This window comes from Cetorhinus maximus, chromosome 23 (genome assembly GCF_964194155.1).
Source record: "Cetorhinus maximus chromosome 23, sCetMax3.hap1.1, whole genome shotgun sequence".
NCBI lineage: Eukaryota > Metazoa > Chordata > Chondrichthyes > Lamniformes > Cetorhinidae > Cetorhinus > Cetorhinus maximus.
The window spans coordinates 35,804,374-35,827,839 of record NC_135901.1 but is presented as its reverse complement, the minus strand read 5'-3'; the positions used below and the strand labels follow the sequence as shown (position 1 = coordinate 35,827,839).

General features: G+C 45.1%; 3 protein-coding genes across 3 annotated transcripts in view; 1 reads left to right on the top strand and 2 right to left on the bottom strand.

The window, feature by feature from the left end:
- Positions 1 to 10,383, bottom strand: part of LOC144697973 (uncharacterized) — a 28,009-nt gene extending 17,626 nt beyond the window's left edge. The window contains exons 1-2 of the mRNA XM_078569925.1: positions 10,260 to 10,383; positions 7,282 to 8,219 (exon numbers count right to left, since the gene is read on the bottom strand). Of these exons, the coding sequence (XP_078426051.1) occupies positions 7,282 to 8,110 (829 nt within the window). The 5' untranslated portion in view covers positions 8,111 to 8,219; positions 10,260 to 10,383. The remainder of the gene's footprint in view (positions 1 to 7,281; positions 8,220 to 10,259) is intronic.
- LOC144697496 (uncharacterized) overlaps positions 1 to 23,466 on the top strand; it is a 253,619-nt gene that overhangs the window by 125,173 nt on the left and 104,980 nt on the right. The window lies entirely within an intron of this gene.
- LOC144697978 (uncharacterized) overlaps positions 1 to 23,466 on the bottom strand; it is a 608,842-nt gene that overhangs the window by 506,947 nt on the left and 78,429 nt on the right. The gene's annotated exons all lie outside the window — the stretch shown is intronic.

The window sequence follows — 23,466 nt, the reverse complement described above, 5'->3', positions numbered from 1 at the left end:
TCACAGGAATATTATTGTGCAATATTTAACATTGAGGCACATAAGGAGACATCAGGGCAGATGATCAAAAGCTTGGTCAAGAGGTAGGTTATAAGAAGAGTCTTAAAGGATGAGAGAGAGTCAGAAAGGTACAAGGAGGGAATTCCAGAGCTTATGGCCTGGGCATCTGAAGGCACGGTCACCAATGGTGGGTCAATTAAATCAGGGATGCTCAATAGGCCAGAATTAGATCAGCCCAAATATCTGGGAGGGATGTAGTTTGGAGGATATTATAGAGATAGTGAGGGGCGTGGACACTGAAGGATTTCAGAACAAGGATGAGAATTTGAACATTGAGGTTCTGCTTAACCAGCAGCCTATTTAACTCAGTGAGCACAGGGTTGTTGGATGAACGAGATTTAGTGCAAGTAAATACACGGTATGCAGAGTTTTGAATGATTCCATCTTTATGTGGGCAGATCATAATAGCCCAGTTTAGAGGGAACAAAGAAATGGATGAGTTTCAGCAGCAGATGAGCTGAGGCAGGAGTGAATTTAGGCAAAGTTACTGAAGTGGAAAGAGGTGGTCTTAGTGATATGTAGTCAGGAGTTCAGCTTGGGGTGAAATGTGACACCAAGATTTTGAACAGTCTAGTTCAGCATCAAAGTTGCAATAGAGATGGCATTGATGGCTAGGGAGTGGAGCTTGTAGTGAGGACTGAAGACAATGGCTTCACTCTTCCCAATATTTAAATGGGGAAAATTTCTGTTCATCCAGTACTGGATGTCAGACAAGTCAGGACGGTGTGTGACTTGGAGGGGAACTTGGAGGTGATGGTGTTCACATTCACCTGCTACCCGGGCCCTTTTATGTGGTGGAGGATGAGGGTTTTGGAGATTTTGTCAAAGCGCTGGTAGAGGTTTAGATATATTCAATTGCTCTCCTTCTGCCCCTGTTCTCCCATCTCCCTCCCTCTTTCCTCCCACAGATTCTGGAGTTTTATATAGGCCCAGGCCACTTGGCAGGTTTTCTTCCCTGAAGGACATTAGTGACCAATTGTGTTTTTACAGCAATCAGCAGCTTTCATGGGCTCTTGTTCCTATTGCTGGCCCCACAAATTACCGGATTCATTTGGTTCTGCTTCACAAACTGCCTTTGTGTTTTTGTGGGTTCTCTCTCACTCCCTTTTGTTTGTTTTAAACTATTTTCACAGGGTTTGCAGTCTGGAATCTCAAACCCGACATCACATCAGGATCTGACGGTGCCACCCAATTTATCGTAACCCAAATATCATCGGATTTTAAATATGGAAGTTAAAAGTACCATTCACGGTGGAGAGAAACCGTACACGTGCTCTTTATGTGGACGAGGTTTCAGCCGATCATCTGACCTGTCAAAACACAAGCACAGTCACACTGGAGAGAATCCATGGAAATGTGGGGACTGTGGAAAGAGGTTCAATTACCCATCCCAGCTGGAAATTCATCAGCGTTCTCACACTGGAGAGAGGCCTTTCACATGTTCAGTGTGTGAGAAGGGATTTTCTGATTCATCCACCCTACAATGGACACCAGTCCATTCACACTGGGGAGAGGCCATTCACCTGCTCCGAGTGTGGGAAGGGATTCATTCAGTTGTCCAGCCTGCTGAGACACCAGCGAGTTCACACAGGGGAGAGACCGTTCACCTGCTCCAAGTGTGGGAAGGGATTCACTCAATCATCCAGCCTGCTGAGACACCAGCGAAATCACACTCTGGAGAGGCCGTTCATCTGCTCCGATTATGGGAAGGGATTTACTCAGTCATTCAGCCTGCTGAGACACCAGCGGGTTCACACTGGGGAGAGACCATTCACCTGCTCCACGTGTGGAAAGGGTTTTCCTGATTCAACTACCCTACTGAGACACCAGCAAGTTCACACTGGAGAGAGGCCATTTACCTGCTGCGATCATGGGAAGGGATTCATTCAATCATCCCGCCTGCTGAGACACCAGCGGGTTCACAAGTAACTTCTCAGCTTGGATTTAGATCCTTATGATCTTCTTGTCTGAAGCATATCTTTATGTTAAACACAGTGTGTTGAGTCTTTTTAAGATCTCTACCACAAGTTTGTTGCTTTGGAAGTGCTCTCCCTTTTCCCTGTCTCCTCCATCCTCACCTCAAACATGTATGAGGAGCTCATGGAGCTTGTTTGTCACTAAGATTCAGACAATCCGATCAGCTCCCTCTGCTGCTTCCCTCACTTCCACTAACCCAACGAGCCAAACTGTCTCTAAAGATTCCCCCTTGTCGGAGCCCTGAACTCACATGTTTCTCCCCATCTCCTCTCATATTCCCTCAAAGCTCTCTGTGTGCACCACCTGCTCCCTCGACTCTATTCCTACAAAACTACAGACCACTGAACTTCCCCATGCTTGCTGACATTGTCAATGGTTCTCTTTTCAGGTACTGTCCCTTTCTCCTTTAAATCTTCCACTATTACAACTGTCCTTAAATAAAAACAAACTCTTCACTCCTCCATCTTTGCATGCTGTCGCCCCATCTCCAGCCTCACCTTCCTTTCAACAAGCCTTAAACGTTTTGTAATCTCCCAAATCCGTGTCTATCTTTCTCAGAACTCCAGATTTGAATCCCGCCAATCAGGTTTCTGCCCCACTACAGTTCCAAAACAGTTCCTATCATAGCCACAAATGACATCATTTGCAGCTGTGACACAGGTAAACTTTCCCTTCTGGTCCTTCGCAACCTGTCTCACCTTCCGGGTGCGGAGACAGGCGGACCTGTGAGGGACACCTCTACTCGGGCAGTGGGCTGAGTTTGAAAACAATCCAAGAGTGACATCAGAGGGAAACTGTAAGTTCATTGGTTGGTGAGAAGCTGCTATTAGGGAGTGTGTTTAAATAGCTTAAAATTAGAAAAACGTTTCATTTATAAAGAAGTAGTTACTTGGATTTCACTAAGGAAGAGTAACAATAGGGAATTAAATTTAAATCAAGTCAAAGTGAAATTGAGTACTTAACTAAACCAAAGCAAGATGAAGTTAGCGGAAGTGTAGGAAAGTTACGTTTCTAGTAATTTATTCTACTTACTCTAAGTCTAAAAATTAGAGGGAAATAAAATTGGCAACAGGAAGTAGTAATGAGACGAGAAGGCAGGAGAAACAAAGCAGAGCATTGAGTATGCTTCGAATACTGAATTATGTCAAAAAGACAAAGTTAAGGGCTCTCTACCTGAATGTGTGCAGCATTCGCAATAAGGTAGATGATCTAAAGGCACAAAGGGAGGTAAATGGGTATGGTATTATTGCCATTATGGAAACATGGCTGCATGGTGACCAAGACTGGGAACTGAATATTCAAGGATATTCGACATTTAGGAAGGACAGGCAAGAAGGGAAAGGAGGTGGAGTTGTGCTAATAAGGGATGAGATCAGTGCATTAGTAAGGGAGGGTCTCAGTTCAGAAGAACAATGTGTGGAATCTGTTTGGGTGGAGCTAAGAAACAGCAAAGGGCAGCACAGACATTGGTTGGAGTTGTTTATAGGCCACCAAATAGTAATGTCAATGTATTAATCAGGAGATGAGAGAAGCATGTAGCATAGGCAATACAGAAATCATGGGTGACTTCAATCTGCATATAGACTGGGTAAACCAGTTGAGCACTAATGCAGTGGAAGATGAGTTTCTGGAATGTGCTGGGGATGGTTTTCAAGAGCAATATGTTGAGGAGCCAACTAGAGGACATGCTCTTTTAGATCTCGCATTATGTAATGAAATAGGACTAATTAATAATCTTGTTCTTAAAGAACCTTTCAGGACGAGTGAATACAACATTGCAGTATTTTATATTATGTTTGAAAATGAGGTCGTTCATTCTGAAGCAAGGGTGTTCAAGTTGAGTGAAGGAAATCATGAAGGCATGAGGGACAAATTGGCTGACATAGAATGGGAAAATACATTAAAAGGTACATAGGCAATGTATAGTCGTCAAAGAATAATTAAATAGTTTACAGCACATACACACCCCTTCAAGGTGCAAAACCCACAAAAGGTCAGTCAGCCATGGCTGACAAAGGAAGTTAAGGATTGTATGAGATTTAAAGAAAAGGCTTATAAAGTTGCAAGAAGTAGTTGTAAACCTGAGGACTGGGAGGTTTTTTAAGAATACAGCAAAGGAAGACCAGGAAATTGGTAAAGAAAGGGAGAGTAGCAAATGAATGCAATCTAGAAAAAAGATAAAAACAGACTCTAAAAGCTTCTATATGTTTGGATTAAGCAAATGTGGGTCCATTGCATGCAGAGTCGGGAGAATTCATGATGGAGAATAGAGAAATGGCAGAGAAACCAAAGGATAAATTTGTGTCTGTCTTCACTGAGGAAGATACAGGAAATCTCCCAAATTTAGAGATCCAAGGGACTAGGGAGAATAAGGAGCTGAAGGAAATTAATATAAGTAAGCATGGGACTGAAAGTTGATAAGTCACCGGGACCTGATATTCTGCATCCCGGAGTGTTGAAAGAGGTGGCTATAGAGATGGTGGATGCATTGGTGATCACCTTCCAAAATCCTATAGATTCTGGAATGGTTCCTGAAGATTAGAAGGTAGCAAATGTCACCTCACTATTAAAGAAAGGAGAGAGAAAACAGAACCACAGACCTGTTAGCCTTACATCAACAGTAGGGAAAATGCTAGAATCTATTATAAAGGATGTGATAAATGGATACTGGGATAATCATGATCTGATTGGGCTTGGTCAGCATGGATTTGTGAATGGGAAATCATGTTTGACGAACTTGTTGGAGATTTTTGAGGAAGCTACTAACAAAATTGATGAAGGAGAGTCGATGGATGTAATATACTTGATTTTCAGAAGGCTTTTGATAAGATCACGGACAGGAGGTTGATTAACAAAATAAACACACATGTGATAGAAGGGAATGTACTGGCATGAATTAAGGATTGGCGAACAGGCATAAAACAGAGTATGAATAAACGGGTAATTTTCACATTGGTAGACCGTGACTAGTAGAGTACTGCAAGGATCAGTACTTAGGTCCCAGATAGTCACAATATATATTAATGATTTGGATGTGGGGACTAAATGCAATACTTCCAAGTTTGTGGACGATACAAAGCTAGGCTGGAATGTGTGTTGGAGGTAAGATGTAAAGCAGCTATAGGGGATTTGGACAGACTTAGTGAGTGGGAAAGAACATGGCAGATGGAATATAATGTGGAAACATGTGAGGTTATCCACTATGGTAGAAGGAACAGATGTGCAGAGTATTTCCTAAATGATAAGAGATTAGAAAGTGTAGATGTACAAAGGGACCTGGGTATCCTTGTCCATAAGTCACTGAAGGCTAACATGCTGGTGTAACAAGTTATTAGGAAGGCTAATGGAAACATAGCTTTTAACACAAGAGGATTTGAGTACAAGAGTAGTGAAGTGTTGCTTCAATTGTATAGAAGCTTGGTTAGGTCGCACCTGGAGTACTGTGTGCAGTTTTGGTCCCCTTACCTCAGAAGGATATTATTAGAGGGAGTGCAACGAAGGTTCACCAGGCTTGTTCTGGGGATGGCGGGACTGTCTTATGAAGAGATTGGGCAAATTGAACCTGTATTCTCTAGAGTTTCGAAGAATGAGAGGTGATCTCATTGAAACCTACAGAATACTTAAATAAACAGACAGGATAGATGCAGGTAAGATGTTTCCCCTGGTTGGGGAGTCCAGAACCAGCGGACATAATTTCAAAATAAGGGGGAAGCCACTTACGACCGAGGTGAGCAGAAATTTCTTGGCTCACAGGGTTGTGAATCTTTGGAATTCTCTACCCCAGAGGGCCGTGGAAGCTCAGTCATTGAGTTTAAGGTAGAGATTGGGAGATTTCTGACTAACAATAATGTAAAGGGTTATGGGGATAGTGTGGGTGAAAGGTATTGAAGTGTTTGATCAGCCATGATCGTATTGAATGGTGGAGCAGGCTGGATGGGCCGAATGACCTTCTCCTGTTCCTATATCTGCAGTGGGTCCCCCTCTCCCAGGCCTTGTCTTCCATGTGATGTTCTGAATGATGATGGTGTTAACCTTCTTCCGAACCTTTCTACCCATTCATTTATTGAAACCAGGGATTCTGCTTGTTCTAATGGTGACTTTCCCTGTCTGCATAGTCATTCCTTGAAGTCAGCCCTTGAATTGTGTGGACATTGTTTTATCATGTACCCATGCTTCAGTCACAAATGTTGAAATGTCTGCTCCACACCCACAGGGTTTCATCTGTTTAAAGTCACACAGAGAAAGGCCCAGTTTTCTCCTGGAGTTTGAGACAAATCAGCTTTCAGAATGATGCAGAGTTTCAGCCACTGAAAGCCAAGGATGGTGGTGAGGTAGAGCTGGGCATTGTCAGTGTCCATGTGAAAACTAACATGGTGCTTTTGGATGATGTCACCTAGTGGCAGCATGTAGATGAGAAATAGGAGGGGCCAAGGATAGACTCTTGGGGGACACCAAGTACAAGGACTTTGGAGATGAAAGGGAGGTTGGAGATGGGGCGGTAGTTTGAAAAGATAATGGGAGATCAGAGGTTGTTTTTTTAGGATGATGGCGGTGGATTTAAAGGTGAGAGGGACAGTGCCAGAGAGAGAGAGAAAACCGTTAAAGCATCAGCCAACATGGAGAAGTTGGATGGTCAGCAGTTTAGTGAGAATAGGGTCGAGGGAGCAGAAGATGGGTCCCATGGACAAGATAAGCAATGAAAGGGCACGAGGGAGATCGGAGAGAAACTGGAGAAAGATGTGGGTTCAGGGCTCAGACAAGGGGGATCTTTAGAGACAGTTTGTCCTGGTGGGTTAGTGGAAGGGAGGGAAGCAGCAGAAGCAGCTGATCGGATTGTCTCAATCTTAGTGACAAAGAAGCTCCATGAGCTCCTCACACTTGTTGTTGGAGTTAAGGATGGAGGAGACGGGGAGAGGGAGAGTTCTTCAAAAGGAACTAACGTGTACAATATAGTAAGAAGACTCAACACAGTGTGTTCAACACAAGGCTGATTTATTTGACTTTTATCCAGAATGTTAACTGTATAACTGGACTGGAGTTTATTAACATCAGCTGAAACAGACCCCTTTGAACATAGTTCAACCCTGGATGTGATTAACAGCAAAATCCAATCATTGTAGTTACTTCTGAATTCGCTGATGGCTCAGCAGCTGGGATGAGGTAGTGAATCTGTTTCCACACTCAGAGCAGGTGAACTGCTTCTCCCCGCGTGAACTCGCTGGTGATTCTGCAGGTGGGATGACCGAGTGAATCTCTTCCCACACTCGGAGCAGGTGAATGGCCTATTCCCAGTGTGAACCCGCTGGTGATACACCAGAGTGGATGACTGAGCAAATCCCTTCCCACAGTCGAAGCAGGTGAACGGCCTCTCCCCAGTGTGAACCCGCTGGTGTGTCAGCAGGTGGGATGACCGAATGAATCCCTTCCCACACTCAGAACAGGTGAACGGCCTCTCCCCAGTGTGAACCCGCTGGTGTGTCAGCAGTTGGGATGACTGAGCAAATCCCTTCCCACATTCAGAGCAGGTGAACGGCCATTCCCCAGTGTGAACTCGCTGGTGTGCAGTGAATTCTGCTGATAGCATGAACCCAGCCCCACAGTGAGAGCACCTGAATGGTCTCTTGTCAGTGTGAACACGTTGATGGGACATCAGTTCCCCGGAACTTTTATAGCACATCCCACAGTCTGGGCATTTGTAAGGTCTCTCCCCAGTGTGAACTCTTTCATGTCTCAGCACATGGGATAATTGAGTGAATCCCTTCCCACACTCGGAGCAGGTGAATGGTCTCTCCCCAGTGTGAATGCGCTGGTGCACAGTGAGTTGGGATGATTCTCTGAACCCAGTCCCACAGTGAGAGCACCTGAATGGTTTCTCGTCAGTGTGAACACGTTGATGGGACATCAGGTTCCCAGAACTTTTATAGCACTTCCCGCAGTCTGGGCATTTAAAAGGTCTCTCGTCAGTGTGAACTCGCTGGTGTATGAGCAGATGGGATGACCGAGTGAATCCCTTCCCACAGTCCCCACATTTCCAGGTTTTGTCCCCACTGTGAACAGTGCTTTTTCCTTCCATGTTCAAAATCCGAAGATATTCAGATTACGATAAATTGGCCAATTCCATCAGATCCTGACGTGATGTTTGGTTTGAGTTCCTTGACTGCAAGTTCTTCCCTTCTTATACCCTGTGAAATTGGTTTAAAACAGAATAAAAGGAGAGAGAGAAAACCCACAAAAGCACAAAGGCAGGTTGTGAAATTGAGCTGAATGAATCTGGTAATTTGTGGGGCCGGCACTAGGAAAAAGTGACCATGAAAACTGCTGGATTGTTATAAAAACCCAACTGGTTCACTAATGTCCTTCAGGGAAGGGAACCTGCCACCCGGTCTGGGCCAACACAGGACTCTGGGTTCTATGGAGGGGGCAGAGAGAGAAAGAGAGAGAGAGAGATTTGATGTACCTAAAACAGAACCAGAACTTTGACAAAACCCTTAACACCATGGGCTGGATCCAGCCCGTTGCTCAATTTTATCCGGCCCGCAGCAAGAGTTCTAAAATTAAAATTAGCTCCGATATATTGTGTAGAGTCTGATCACAGCACCAGATCTTTCTATTGCCAGAATGACTTTGTTTTCTTGCTGTCTCAGTCTCTATTTTTAGTGAGATCTGTACAAACTCATCATGACAGCACGGCTGCTCGTTTGTCTCTGTAACTGACCACGATGCTGCGGGAAAACAATGAAGTCCCGGGTGAACTTTAGGACAGTGTTAGACTCCTGGGTTAGGAAACTCACCGTCCAATTTCAACAAAAGGATGGCACCAGGAACGCTGAGAAACATTATGTTTGGCTGTGGTTGCTGTTCTGTGGGAAGAGCTCCAAATCAGCAGATGACAAGTTGATAATGCAGTTCTATGTACTAAAGCTCCAGCCACAATGTTAATTTTTATGTGCGTGTGGCCTGCAACTAATTTTATCTCTGTGTGAATGGCCTGTGATAAGAAAATGGATCCTCACCCCTGACCTTGAAGGACCAGGGTAGCAGGTGTGTGTGAACACCATCACCTCCAATTCACACACTGTCCTGACTTGTCTGATAACCAGTATTGGATGAGCAGAAATTTTCTCCATTTAAGTTTTGGGAAGACTGAAGCCATTGTCTTCAGTCCCCACTACAAACTCAATCCCGAGCCCAATGATTCCATCCCTCTCCCTGGCAACCAGAAAGTTCACAACCATGGTGAAATATTTCACCCCAAGATGAGCTTCCAGCCACATATCCACATCATCACCAAGACCGACTATTTCCACCTCAGCAATAAAAACAGAAAATGTTGGAAACACTCAGCAGGTCAGGCAGCATCTGTGGAGAAAACGAGAATTAATGTTTCAGGTTGTGATGAACCTTCCTCAGAATCGTGGAAAGATAGAAATGTGATAGATTTTGAGTCAATGAAAGGGGGATTGTGAGGGAAGAACAAAAGGGAAGGCCTGTGATCGGGTGGATCCACCTCAGTAATACTGCCCGGCTTTGCCTCTGCCTCAGCTCAACTGTTTCTGAAACTCTCATCCATTCCGTTGTTCCCCCTAGACATGACAATGCTGACACTTTCCTATCCAGCCTCCCACATTCAAACTCCATAAACCTGAGATCATTCAAAACTTCACTCTCTGTATCACAGAACTGTTTGAGCAGTGAAGACGACCATTCGGCCCTTCCTGTCTGTACCAGCTCTCCAAATGAGCAATTCACTTCGTGCCATTCCCTCACTTTCTCCCTGTAACCCTGCACATTCTTCCTTTTCAGGTATAATCCAATTTCCTCTTGAATACCTCAATTGAAGCTGCCTTCACCACATTCTCAGACAGCACATCTTAACCACTCGTTGTGTGAACAAGTTTCTCATGTCTACATTGATTCTTTTTTCTTAAATCTGTACCCTCTCATTCTCAAACCTTCTACCAATGGGAACAGTTTTTCCCTCTCTACTCTGTCCAGACCCCGCAGATTTGAAGATGTATTCAAAATCATAAGTAAGCCTCACTCATACCATCTCTTTCCCCTCATCACCAGTCTACTCATTGACCTACACAGGCTTCCAGTGAAGCAACACCTCAATGTTAAGATTCTCATTCTTGTTTTCAAATGCCTCAACAGTTTCTCCCTCTGTTTTTTCCAGTCCCTATGATGATTGAAATCTTTTCCCACAGACAGAACAGACAAACCTTATTCCTTCCACATTCAATGCTGATGACAGTCAGGTCCCGATGAACGGAGTGAATGTTTCAGATCTTGATGTGATTCTTGAATTGAGTTTCCTGTCTGTCAATCCGCCCCTTCTCATATCCTGTAATAGAAGTTTAGAAAAGTCATCTCTGTCTGTCCAGGATAGAAATTGAGAAGTGACAAACATTTCTCTTGGTTTGAGTTTGCTGTGTGTAAATCCTCCCCTTCTAACCCCCTGTAAAAGAAGTTTCCAATATCCATCCCTGTCAGTCCAGGGTAGAAATTCCCAACATTCTCTCCTCCTGCTACATGGACCAGGATGACCGCGCATGCGCCATGCTGCACATTGCCCCCTATAAATACGGAAATGTGAGAGGCGGACGAGGTCCCGCAGTTGCCGTCGGATTCGCAGCAAACGTGGGACCTGTACATTCCTACTGTGGGTTTGGTGCCTCCACTGGGTGTTCATGAACCCGCCACACCCACTCCACCGCCACCATTACCCTCCTACAGTCGGTTATTTCTCACTCGTTGCGGAGCCGAGATGATCACAAACGCCGGAGCTGCAGCAGTCGCTGCGCATGCGCCAGATGGAACACGCACCGCGCATGCTTTATTCAAAGCACGCCACGGCGCATGCGTAGCCTTTCCTGTAGGGAGGATAGGGCATTCCGTGTCGCTCCGAATGCTGGGTAATAGTCCCGCCATGGAAAGGCGAGAGTGTTGAACAAATAATTGTGTTTTGTGATTTGATTGCGATGGAGACATAGGGGCAAGATATAAAATGATTAAATCCCTTGATTGATAAACCAAAGTGTACACGCCCTGCACCTAGTTCTGTCCTGAATGTAATGACCAGCAGAATAAACCAGTACCGTTGGATGTGAACTCACTGGAATCTCAGCAGATCGGGTGAACATTTGATTTTTTCCCCACATACATGGAACATTTAAATTGCGTCTTTTCATTAAGAATGTGCTGATTATGGGTGAAACGCTTTGAACTTTTAAAGATAGATTGTTAATATCCTTAAAGGGCAATAATGAACCAAATGGTTTTTCTGACAATGGCTTTGATTTATTCATTGAATTTAAATTCCACCAGCTGTGATCCTGATTCTCAACCAGAAAATGCTGGAAATAGTCAATGGTCAGGCCGAGGCTGTAGAAAGAAAAACAGTTCATAGTTCAGGTCACTGAACTTCAAACAGAACTGGAAAATAAGTTAGTGATTCAGCAGAATTCAGGAAAACACACAGACAGGAGAAAGGGGCGGGGGAGAACAGAAGAGAAGGTTTGTGATTGGGTGAATACAGGAGAGATTAAATAACAAAAGGGATGAGGATACAAGGCAAAAACTACGGTCATGGAATGAGTAAATAAACTAAAGATGGGAGAGTCATTCTGTACCTGTTGCCTATTGCAGCTCTGATTTGAAATGCGTTGCTTCTCTGTTGACCCATACGACTTCTATCCCACACTGAAAACTCTTAATCCTACTCCAACAAAGGTTTTATTGAGCAAACACACACAAGCATACAGGAAAAGTCTCATCATTTTTAAACATTGAATTACCAAAACATAGAAATATTTACGACCCAGAAGGTGGCCATTCGATCCATTGTGTCCATGTTGACAGAAAAAGAACTTGCTGAAGAAGGGTCATTGAGACTCGAAACGTTTCTTCCTCCACAGATGCTGTCAGACCTGCTGAGTTTTTCCAGCATTTTCTGTTTTTATTTCAGATTTCCAGCATCTGCGGTATTTTGCTTTTATATTATTATTTATTATATAAAAGAACAATCCAGTTCAATCTCACATTCAGGCTCTTGGTCTGTAGCCGTGCAGGTTAAGGCAGCTCAAATCATTTTCTGAAGTGTTCTTTTCTTTCAACCAATGGGGCTTCTGCCTCTGCCAACAGCTCAGGCAGTGAGTTCCAGACGCCACACCATCTGAGTGAAATAAATTGCTCGACAACTCCCCAATAATCTTTCCATTAATTCTGTAAAGTTGAACTGCTGGTTTTACTGTGACTCTGTTGGTAACGCTTTCTTCTCTCTGTTGGAAGTTCTGAAATCAAACCCCATTGCTAAGACTTGAGCGCAGCAATTCTGGTTGACATTCCCCCTGAGTACTGAGAGAGTCCTGCACTGGCGGAGGTGTTTCCTTGAGATTTCAAACTGAGGCCCCCTCTGCCTCTCTTCTTAATGTAAATATTCCATGTCACTATTTCACAAAGAGCAGGGTCCCGTGTCCTGTCCAATATTTAACCCTCAATCAACGTCACAAGAACAGATTCTCTGCTCACTATGACGTTGCTGTGTGTGGGAGTTTACTGTGTTCCCTACATTACAACAGTGAATCCACTTCCAAAGTACCTCATTGGCTGGAAAGCACTTTGGGATTCCGGTGGTGGTGAAAGGTGCTATATAAATGTGAGGATTTCTTTCTTTCTAAATCTGTGCCCCTGGTTATTGATCTCTCTGATCACAGAAATAGCCCCTTCCTATCCACTCTATCTCGTTCCCTCATAATTTTATACACCTCAAATTAAATCTCCCCTCAGCCTTCTCTGTTCTAAAGAAAACAAACCCGTCCTCTCCAATGTTCCCTCACAGCACATTTTGATGTGAATAAGGATCGGGCCGAATACTCTCCCCTAATCTTATGATTCAGATCATTCTCGTCTGGATCCTGTTTGTCGTGGACCCGCCGCTATCGGCCCCCCAGGAAGTGGCCATTCTAATTCTGTGACTCCGAACAGTTTTGTTGATACCAGGGGCTTAAGTGGAACTTGCTACTTTTAAAGTGTCACCACTCAATGTACATTAGGCCGCACCTGGAAACTTCTCTCTCGCACTTCCAGTGAAGCGGGGGGCAGTTTTCACTCTGAAATCAGTAACTTTGATATTAACAAGGCGGGATGGAGTTTGAGCGGTGATACTGCCAGAGGAATCGAGAGCTGGGGTTCATCCATGAAAGCAGCAATGTTTAAAAAACTGATGGTGCCCAACTTGGGGAATCAAACCCACAACTCGAAGAATACGAGTTTCATGCTCTAAAAACTGAGCTAGCGGGGCATGTAACCACATAAATTCAGATCCCTTATCACAGCGAAATGAAGGTCTGAATGCAATGGTGGAGGAGGAAATTGACACCCAGAAGCCCAAGTGTCCAATGCTTTCCAATACACCGAGTTCAGCCTCAGGAAAAAACAAGGAGATTACATCCCGGTCACTAAACCTCCGAGCAGCATTTACATAATACCTGACTGCACCTCCTTCCAAACCTTGTGATCCATTTTCCTCAGGATTTGTCCGTGGATTTAATACTTATTTTGTGCTTATTTTGAAATCAGATTCGCTTCAATATTCAACACAAGGACAAATAGGGATGGACAATAAATGCTGCTTTAGCCAGTGACGCCCACATCCCATGAACAAATTTAAAAAAAGCAAATTGAATTCCAAACTTGACAGACAAACAATGGAAAATAAGTCACTCGGTAATACAAATCCCAAGGTGCTCATTTTCAGATTCACAACAGTTAGCTTTTCAATAAAACGAAGGAGTTTTGCAGTGAAACAATTTAGAAAGTTGGTGTGATATTTATTTGTGACTCATTCACTCTGGTATTCTGCTCGGAGGTTTAGTGGCCGGGATATAATCTACCTGAGTTTTCCTGAGCCTGTGCTCGATGAATTGGGAGGTTTGGCCCGGGTTGGAGTATCTTGTGTCCCAGGGATGGGCAGTAACCCGCTGATTGAAGCTGCAGTCGCCGCTTTCTGCTGGCAGCGGGTGACTGGAGAATGCGGGGCCGGGATATTGCTGCTTCTCTGCTTTTCCCTGTCCCACTCACTGTGGAGCTGAGGAAGAGAGAATAATTGATGGGTTTGTTTGAATCCAATAATTTCATAGATTCCTAATGGGTTAGAGGTAGGTGCATGTTAGGACTAATTGTTTTCTCATTATATTTGAAATGAATAGTTTAAATAAAACTGTTTGTGCGGGGACTCACTGTATAACAGTCGAGCTGACATTTGTGAGATATTCTCTTGCTGCTCATGTACCTATTGACAATAGGAATTGTGTGAAAACGAATGCTGATGGAGAGGAATCAAAGAAAGCTTCCCCACCCCCTCGTGCATGGTCTCAACTCACCAACCTTTCAGGATCAACCTTAGCAGACACGCTAAGCAATAGCGCCACAGAGACTGATGGAAGTGCACTCCTGCAAGATGTCCTAAACCAGGGGGTCAGCGAGTTAAACCTTCACAGTTAGCTGTGTTAATGTTCTCTGCACAATAATGATCATTCAAGCTGTCTGTCTGAAGTCTCTGCCCCACTTAACATCTCCTGTATCCCTCACATTTTCACTCTAGGGTCACACCAAGTCTGAGGCATTACAATGGGGTCTCACTGGGAAAATGTTTGTGAAGTGGCGCTGTATTAATAGACTCAGCATCATTATATTTAACACAAAACTGTTTTATTTGACTTTTATCCACAACATTAACCTATCTATCTGGAATTTATAAACATCAGCAGAAACAGACCCCAGTGAACACGGTTCAGACCTGGATGTGATTAACAGCAAAATCCAATCACTGTAGTTACTCATGAGCTCGATGGTGTTTCAGAAGGCTCGATGACTGAGTGAATCGCTTCCCACATTCAGAGCAGGGGAATGGTCTCTCTCCACTGTGAATTCGCTGGTACACAATGAGGTTAGATGTTTGCCTGAACCCAGTTCCACAGTGAGAGCACCTGAATGGTCTCTCATCAGTGTGAACTCACTGGTGTGTCATCAGGGTGGGTATTTGAGTGAATTCCTTCCCACACTCGGAACAGGTGAATGGCCTCTCCCCAGTGTGAGTGCGCAAATGAGTTTCCAGCCTAGAAAGGTAACTAAATCCCTTCCTACCATCCCCACAATACCACAGTTTCTCCCTGGTGTGATGGCACATGTGGTTAAACAGGTCAGATGATCGGCTGAAGCCTCGTCCACACACAGGACATGTGTACAGTTTCTCCTCACTGTGAACGGTGCTTTTTCCTTCCAAGTTCAAAATATGATGATATTCAGGTTACGATTATTTGGGTGACTCCTGGTGCGATGTTTGGTTTCAGTTTCAGTTTCTCGACTGCAAATCCTCTCCTTCTAATACCCTGTGAAATTGATTTAAAACTGAAAAAAGGGAGTGAGAGAGAACCCACAAAAACACAAAGGCAGCTTGTGAAATTGAGCTGAATGAATCTGGGAATTTGTGGGGCCGGCACTAGGAAACAGTGACCATGAAAACTGCTGGACTGTCATAAACACCCAACTGGTTCACTAATGTCCTTCAGGGAAGGGAACCTGCCACCCAGTCTGGGCCTACAAAAGACTCTGGTCCATGTGGGAAGAGAGAAAGAAGGGGCGTGGGGAATGGACTATGCACATCTGTAACTCAACCAGAATGTTGACAGAATCGCCCCAACTCACAGCCCACGCAACGCAGAATACAAGGGCAGCTGGTGCATGGGAAAACCATCATCTCCAGGACACACACCAGCGAGTTCACACTGGGGAGAGGACGTTCACCTGCTCCATGTGTGAGAAGGGATTTAACTGATCATCCAACTGCTGAGAAACCAACGAGTTCACAAGTGACTGCAGGGGTTGGATTCTGCTGTTATTGCTGCTGTTAATTACATCCAAGACTGAACCATGTTCATTCTGACAGTTGTAGTTTGTTTCTGCTGTTGTTAATAATCCCTGTAACCGGGGTGGAGTTATATATTCTGACAATTAGTTTGCTTTACTTTGTAACATTTACTCTTCAAATTTCTTCTTTCTTCTGCCTGTTCTCAAGGTTTTGAACGATGGAACCAAACAGTGATTTATTTGTACTTCTTGCAGTTTAGTTACTGTACTCACTGCTCACGATGCGATCTGCTCTACATTGGGAAGACCAAACACAGATTGGTTGATCACTTTGTGGAACAACCTCTGTTCAGTCTGTGAGCTTGGCCCTGAGCTTCCGGTCACTTGTCATTTTAATTCTCCGCCCCACTCCCACTCTGACCTCTCTGTCCTCGGCCTCCTGCGCTGTTCCAATGAAGCTCAATGGGAGCTCGGGGAATAGCAGCTCATCTTTCAATTCGGCACTTTACAACCTTCTGGACTCAACTTCGAGTTCAGCAGTTTCTGCACCAACAGAGAGTTGTCAGGATCTGGAACACTCTACCTGGAAAGGTGCTGGAACCTGATTCTATCAGGAATTTTAAAAGGGAGTTGACAGGGATTTGAGATTGAGGAATTTACAGGGTTAACAACAGAAAGTGGGTGTGTGGGACTAAACATGACTGCTCTTTCAGAGAAGTGGCACAAGCACAAAGGGTTGAATGGCCTCCTTCTGTGCTCTAAGTTTCGATGATTCTAGGAGTTGGCCATTAAGCCCATCGAGCCTGTCCCACCATGCAATCAGATCATGGCTGTTCTGTGACCCTTTGTCTCATATCCCTTAATTTATACCTTGGGTTAGCAAAGATCTATCAATGTCAGATTGAAACTGAACATTGATCAAGCATGACAAAAACAGAATTAACTGGAAAAACTCAGCAGGTCTGGCAGCATCGGCGGAGAAGAATAAAGTTGACATTTCGAGTCCTCATGACCCTTCAACAGAACTGAGTAAAATTAGGAGAGGCGTGAAATATAAGTTGGTTTAAGGTGGGTGGGGGGGTGGGGAGGGGGTGGGGTGGGGGGAGAGAAGTGGGGTGGGGGATGGTTGTAGGGACAAGCAAGCAGTGATAGAGCAGATAATCAAAAGACAAAAGAACAAAGAGGTGTTGAAGGTGGTAATATTATCTAAAGGAATGTGCTAATTAAGAATGGATGGCAGGACACACAAGGTACAGCTCTAGTGGGGGTGGGGTGAAATAAGACTAACAGGGCATAAAAGGTATAACTTTAAAAATAATGGAAATAGGTGGGAAAAGAAAAATCTATATAAATTATTGGAAAAAACAAAAGGGAGGGGGAAGAAACGGAAAGGGGGTGGGGATGGAGGAGGGAGTTTAAAATCCAAAGTTGTTGAACTCAATATTCAGTCCAGAAGGGTATAAAGTGCCTAGTCGGAAGATGAGGTGCTGTTCCATTAGTTTACGTTGAGCTTCACTGGAACAATGCAGCAAGCCAAGGACAGACATGTGGGCAAGAGAGCAGGGTGGAGTGTTAAAATGGCAAGTGACAGGGAAGTTTGGGTCATTCTTGCGGACAGACCGCAGATGTTCTGCAAAGCAGTCGCCCAGTTTGCGTTTGGTCTCTCCAATGTAGAGGAGACCGCATTGGGAGCAACGAATGCAGTAGACTAAGTTGGGGGAAATGCAAGTGAAATGCTGCTTCACTTGAAAGGAGTGCTTGGGCCCTTGGACGGTGAGGAGAGAGGAAGTGAAGGGGCAGGTGTTGTATCTTTTGCGTATGCATGGGGAGGTGCCATAGGTGGGGGTTGAGGAATAGGGGGTGATGGAGGAGTGGACCAGGGTGTCCCGGAGGGAATGATCCCTACGGAATGCCGCCAGAGGGGGTGGAGGGAAGATGTGTTTGGTGGTGGCATCATGCTGGAGTTGGCGGAAATGGCGGAGGATGATCCTTTGAATGCGGAGGCTGATGGGGTGATAAGTGAGGACAAGGGGGACCCTATCATGTTTCTGGGAGGAAGGAGAAGGTGCGAGGGCGGATGCGCGGGAAATGGGCCGGACACGGTTGAGGGCCCTGTCAATGACCGTGGGTGGAAAACTTCGGTTAAGGAAGAAGGAGGACATGTCAGAGGAACTGTTTTTGAAGGAAGCATCATCAGAACAGATGCGATGGAGGTGAAGGAACTGAGAGAATGGGATGGAGTCCTTACAGGAAGCTGGGTGTGAGGAGCTGTAGTCGACGTAGCTGTGGGAGTCGGTAGGCTTGTAATGGATATTGGTGGACAGTCTAACACCAGAAATTGAGACAGAGAGGTCAAGGAAGGGAAGGGAAGTGTCATAGATGGACCATGTGAAAATGATGGAGGGGTGGAGATTGGAAGCAAAATTAATAAATTTTTCCAGGTCCTGACGAGAGCATGAAGCAGCACTGAAGTAATCATCGATGTACCGGAGAAAGAGTTGTGGGAGGGGGCCAGAGTAGGACTGGAACAAGGAATGTTCCACATACCCCATAAAGAGACAGGCATAGCTGGGGCCCATGCGGGTACCCATAGCCACACCTTTTATTTGGAGGAAGTGAGAGGAGTTAAAAGAGAAATTGTTCAGTGTGAGAACAAGGTCAGCCAGACGGAGAAGAGTAGTGGTGGATGGGGATTGTTCGGGCCTCTGTTCGAGGAAGAAGCTAAGGGCCCTCAGACCATCCTGGTGGGGGATGGAGGTGAAGAGGAGGCGGTTGGGGCCAGGGAACTGGAAATTATTGATGTGACATAAAGTGTCAGAGGAATCACGGACATAGGTGGGAAGGGACTGGACAAGGGGAGAGAGAAGGGAGTCAAGATAATGAGAAATGAGTTCCATGGGGCAGGAACAGACTGACATGATCGGTCTGCCAGGACAGTTCTGTTTGTGGATTTTGGGTAGGAGGTAGAAGCGGGCCATCCGAGGTTGGGCGACTATCAGGTTGGAGGCTGTGGGAGGAAGATCTCCAGAGGAGATGAGGTCAGTGACAGTCCTGGAAACAATGGCTTGATGTTCAGTGGTGGGGTCATGGTCCAGGGAGAGGGAGGAGGAAGTGCCTGTGTGTTGATGCTCAGCCTCCGTGAGGTAGAGGTCAGTGCGCCAGACAACAACAGCACCACCCTTGTCAGCGGGTTTGATGACAATGTTAGGGTTGGACCTGAGAGAACGGAGTGCAGTAAGTTCAGAGAGAGACAGATTAGAATGGGTGAGAGGAGCAGAGAGATTGAGATGACTAATGTCACGCCGCCAGTTCTCAATGAAAAGATCAAGAGAAGGTAAGGTCCAGGTGGAGGGAGAATATGGGAGGTGGTAATTTATAATGGAAAACAAGGAAATGGCATAGCAATTAAACAATTACTTTAGTTCTGTCTTCACGGAGGAAGACAAAAATAACTTTCCAGAAATGCGAGGTACCCAAGGGTCCAGTGAGAAGGAGGATTTGAAGGAAATTAGTATTACTAAAACAATAGTGCTGGAGAAATTACTGGAGATGAAAACCAATAAATCCCCAGGGCTCGATAATCTACATCCCAGAGGACTAAAGGAGGCGACCATGGAAATAGTGGATGCGTTGATTGTCTTCTTCCAAAGTTCTGCACATTCTGGTTCAGTCCCAGCAGATTGGAGGGTGGCAAATGTAACCCCGCTATTTAACAAAGAAGGGAGGGAGAAAACATGAAATTACAGACCAGTTAGCCTGACCTTGGTGGTAGGGAAAATGCTAGAGCATGTTATAAAGGATGTGATAATAGGACACTTGGAAGATATCAACGGGGTTAGGCAAAGTCAACATGGATTTATTAAAGGTAAATCATGTTTGACAAATGTACTGGAGTTCTTTGAGGATGTAACAAGCAGAATAGATACGGGAGAGCCAGTGGATGTGATGTATTTGGGTTTTGAGAAAGCTTTTGATAAAGTCCCATATAAGTGTGTAAAATTAAAGCACATGGGATTGGGGGTAATATATTGACATGGACTGAGAATTGGTTAGCAGACAGGAAAGAGAGAGAGTCGTAATAAGTAGGTCTTCTTCAGAGTGGCAGGCGGTGATTACTGATTTACAGCAGGGATCAGTGCTTGGGTCCCTGCTATTCACAATATATATCAATGATTTGGATGAGGGAACCAAATGTAATATTTCCAAGTTTGCTGACGACACGAAACTTGGGAATGTGAGTGATGACGAGGGTGTTAAGAGGCTTCAAAGTGATTTAGACTCAAAGTGAGTGAATGGACAAATACATGGCAGGTGCAGTATAACGTGGAAAAGTGTGAAGTTATCCTCTCCGGTAGAAAAAACAGAATGGCAAAGTATTATTTAAATGGTGATAGATTGGGAAATGTTGATGTTCAAAGGGGCCTGGGTGTCCTTGTGCACCAATCACTGAAAGCAAGCAAGCAGGTGTAGCAAGCAGTGAAGAAGGCAAATGATATTTTGGCCTTCATTGCGAGAGGACTTGAGCACAGGAGCAAGAATGTCTTTCTGCAGCTGTACAGGGCCCTGGTGACACCACACCTGGAGGATTTGTGTCTAATTTTGGTTTCCTTACCTAAGAAAGGATATACTTGTCACAGAGGGAGTGCAGCGAAGGTTCACCAGACTGATTCCTGGGATGGTAGGATTGGATCAACAAGGCCTGTATTCACTGAAATTTAGAAGAATGAGAGGGGATCTCATTGAAATGTATAACACCCTGACAGGGATGGACAGACTGGATGCAGGGATGATATTTCCTCTGGCTTGGGGTGGGGGGATGGTGGTAGTGGGGGTTGTGTAGAACAAGGGGTCACAATCTCAGGATACAGGGTAGACCATTTAGGACCGAGATGAGGAGCGACGTCTTCACCCAGATGGTGGTGAAGCTGTGGAATTACCGACCACAGAAAGCTGTGGAGGCCATTTCAGTGAATTTATTTCAGAAGGAAATCGAGAGGTTTCTGGACTCTAAAGGAGTTAAGGGGTGTGGGAAGAGAGTGGGAGTTAGGCGTTGAGATAGAGGATCAGCCCCCATGATCATATTGAATGGCAGAGGAGGCTCGAAGGGCCGAATGGCCTACTCCTGCTCCAATTTTCTGTGTTTCTATGTTAATTCAACACAAGGCCCCAAGGCTGGACATGTTCCTTCTGCCTGCAGAGGACAGGTCCCTATGTGTGAATATATATGGCTTCTAGCAAGTGTAAGTGAGACACATTATGAGCCTGACTGATAATCGTTGAAATTTGGTATTCTTGCTGCTGACCTGATGAGTACAAGATAAAAAGTTTTGACAGAATGTCTCTTTTTATTAATACTGTGTTGTCTTAAAGGTGGAAGATGTGGTAGATGGAGGGAGAGCTGTAGGGAGAGAATTTAGAGCTTGGTGATGACGGAACTGAAGGCACGGTCACTAATGGTGGAGCGATTAAAATAGGGAACGTACAAGACCTGAATTAGAGCAGTGTACATATCTCAGAGGGTTGTGGGGCTGGAGGAGATTACAGAGATAGGGAGGGGCGAGGCCGTGGAGGGATTTGAAAACAAGGATGAGAATTTTAAAATCGAGCTGTTGCTTGACCGGGAGCCAAGGCAGGTCAGGAAGCAGAGGGGTGTTAGGGGAATGGGCCTCACTGTGAGTGAAGACACAGACAGCAGATATTTGGATGGTGCCAAATTTACAGAGGGTAAAATGTGGGAGACCAGCCAGGAATGTGTTGGAATACTCGAGTCTGGAGGTAACAACGGCAGGGGTGAGGGTTTCAGCAGCAGATTCACTGAGACAGGGCGAGGCTACGGAGATGGAAACAGGTGATTTTAGTGATGGCAAAGGTATGAGGTCAGAAGCTTATCCTGAGATCAAATGTAACACTGAGGTTGTGAACAGACTGGCTTAATCTCAGACTGTTCCCAGGGAGAGGGATGGAATTGGTATCTGGGAAATGGAGATTGGAGCAGGGAGTGAAAACAGTGACTTCAGCCTTCTCAGTGTTTGATTGGAGTTAATTAGTCATCAGGAAGAGAAGCAGGAACCAGAATGGGCCATGAGACTGATCCCAGGTTTAACTTAGTTAGAGAGGGAGAGAAGGAAGGAAGGAAACCCTGGGAGGTTTGGAGAAACCACCTTCACAATCACTCATTGATTCACCACACAGTAAGTATTGCACACAAGGTTAACATCTGCTATTCTGTATGGTCGGTCGGGTGTTTCAGATTAATGTTTTGTCATGAGTAATGAGTGAAGTGAATGATCAGAGATATTGTTATCTCCAATTGCACAAATTTGTTAAAAAGATACAGAAAAAAATTGTCCAAAACTCTGTTTGGAATTCAGCACAGGGAGGAGGGAGAGTGTGTGGGACGGGGATTTGTAGCTTTCGGGGAACAAGGGAGGAAAAAATGTTCCACAGGAACGAGAATTGTCTGTTCTGAATTTCTATCCTGTTCTTACAGTGATGACTTTTGTAAACTCCTTTTGCAGAGAATTAAAGGGGAGGATTCGCAGAAACTCAAACCAAACATCACATCAAGATCTGACAGAGTCACTCGATTCATCAGGACCTGAATATCATCGGCCTTTGAATGTGGAAGGAGAAATGTTTTTCTGTTCTGTCTGTGGGAAAATATTTCAAACATCAGTGAGTCTGGAAAAGCACTGAGACACACACACACCCGAGTGAGAGTGTTCCAGTGAACTGACTGTGGAAAGAGCTTTAACCAGTTACACAGCCTGAAATAACATTGCACCATTCACAGCGGGGAGAAACTGTACACGTGTTCGCTGTGTGGACGAGGCTTCAACTGATCATCCAACCTGGAGAGACACAGGGACACCTGCACCATGGAGAAACCGTGGAAATGTGAGGAGTGTGAGAAAGGATTCGATTAACCATCCCAGCTGGAAAAACATCGACGCAGTCACACTGGGGAGAGGCTGTTCACTTGCTCTCGGTGTGGGAAGGGATTCACTCAGTTAACCCACCTGCTGAGACACCAGTGAGTTCACGTTGAAGGTCGGCCATTCACCTGCCCTAAATGTGGGAAGGGATTCACTCACTTATCCCAACTACTGACACACCAGCGAATTCACACTGGGGAGAGGCCATTTACCTGCTCCGAGTGTGGGAAGGGATTCACTCACTTATCCCAACTACTGACACACCAGTGAATTCACACTGGGGAGAGGCCATTTACTTGCTCCGAGTGTGGGAAGGGATTCACTCACTTATACCAACTATTGATACACCAGCGAATTCACACTGGGGAGAGGCCATTTACCTGCTCCGAGTGTGGGAAGGGATTCACTACGTCATCTGACCTGCTGACACAGCAGCGAGTTCACACTGGGGAGAGACCATTTACCTGCTCCGACTGTGGGAAGGGATTCATTCGGTCAGCCCACCTGCCAACACACCAGCGAGTTCACACTGGGGAGAGGCCGTTCACCTGCTCTATATGTGAGAAAGGATTCACTCAGTCCTTTGACTTCCTGAAGCACCAGCGAATTCACACTGAGGAGAGAC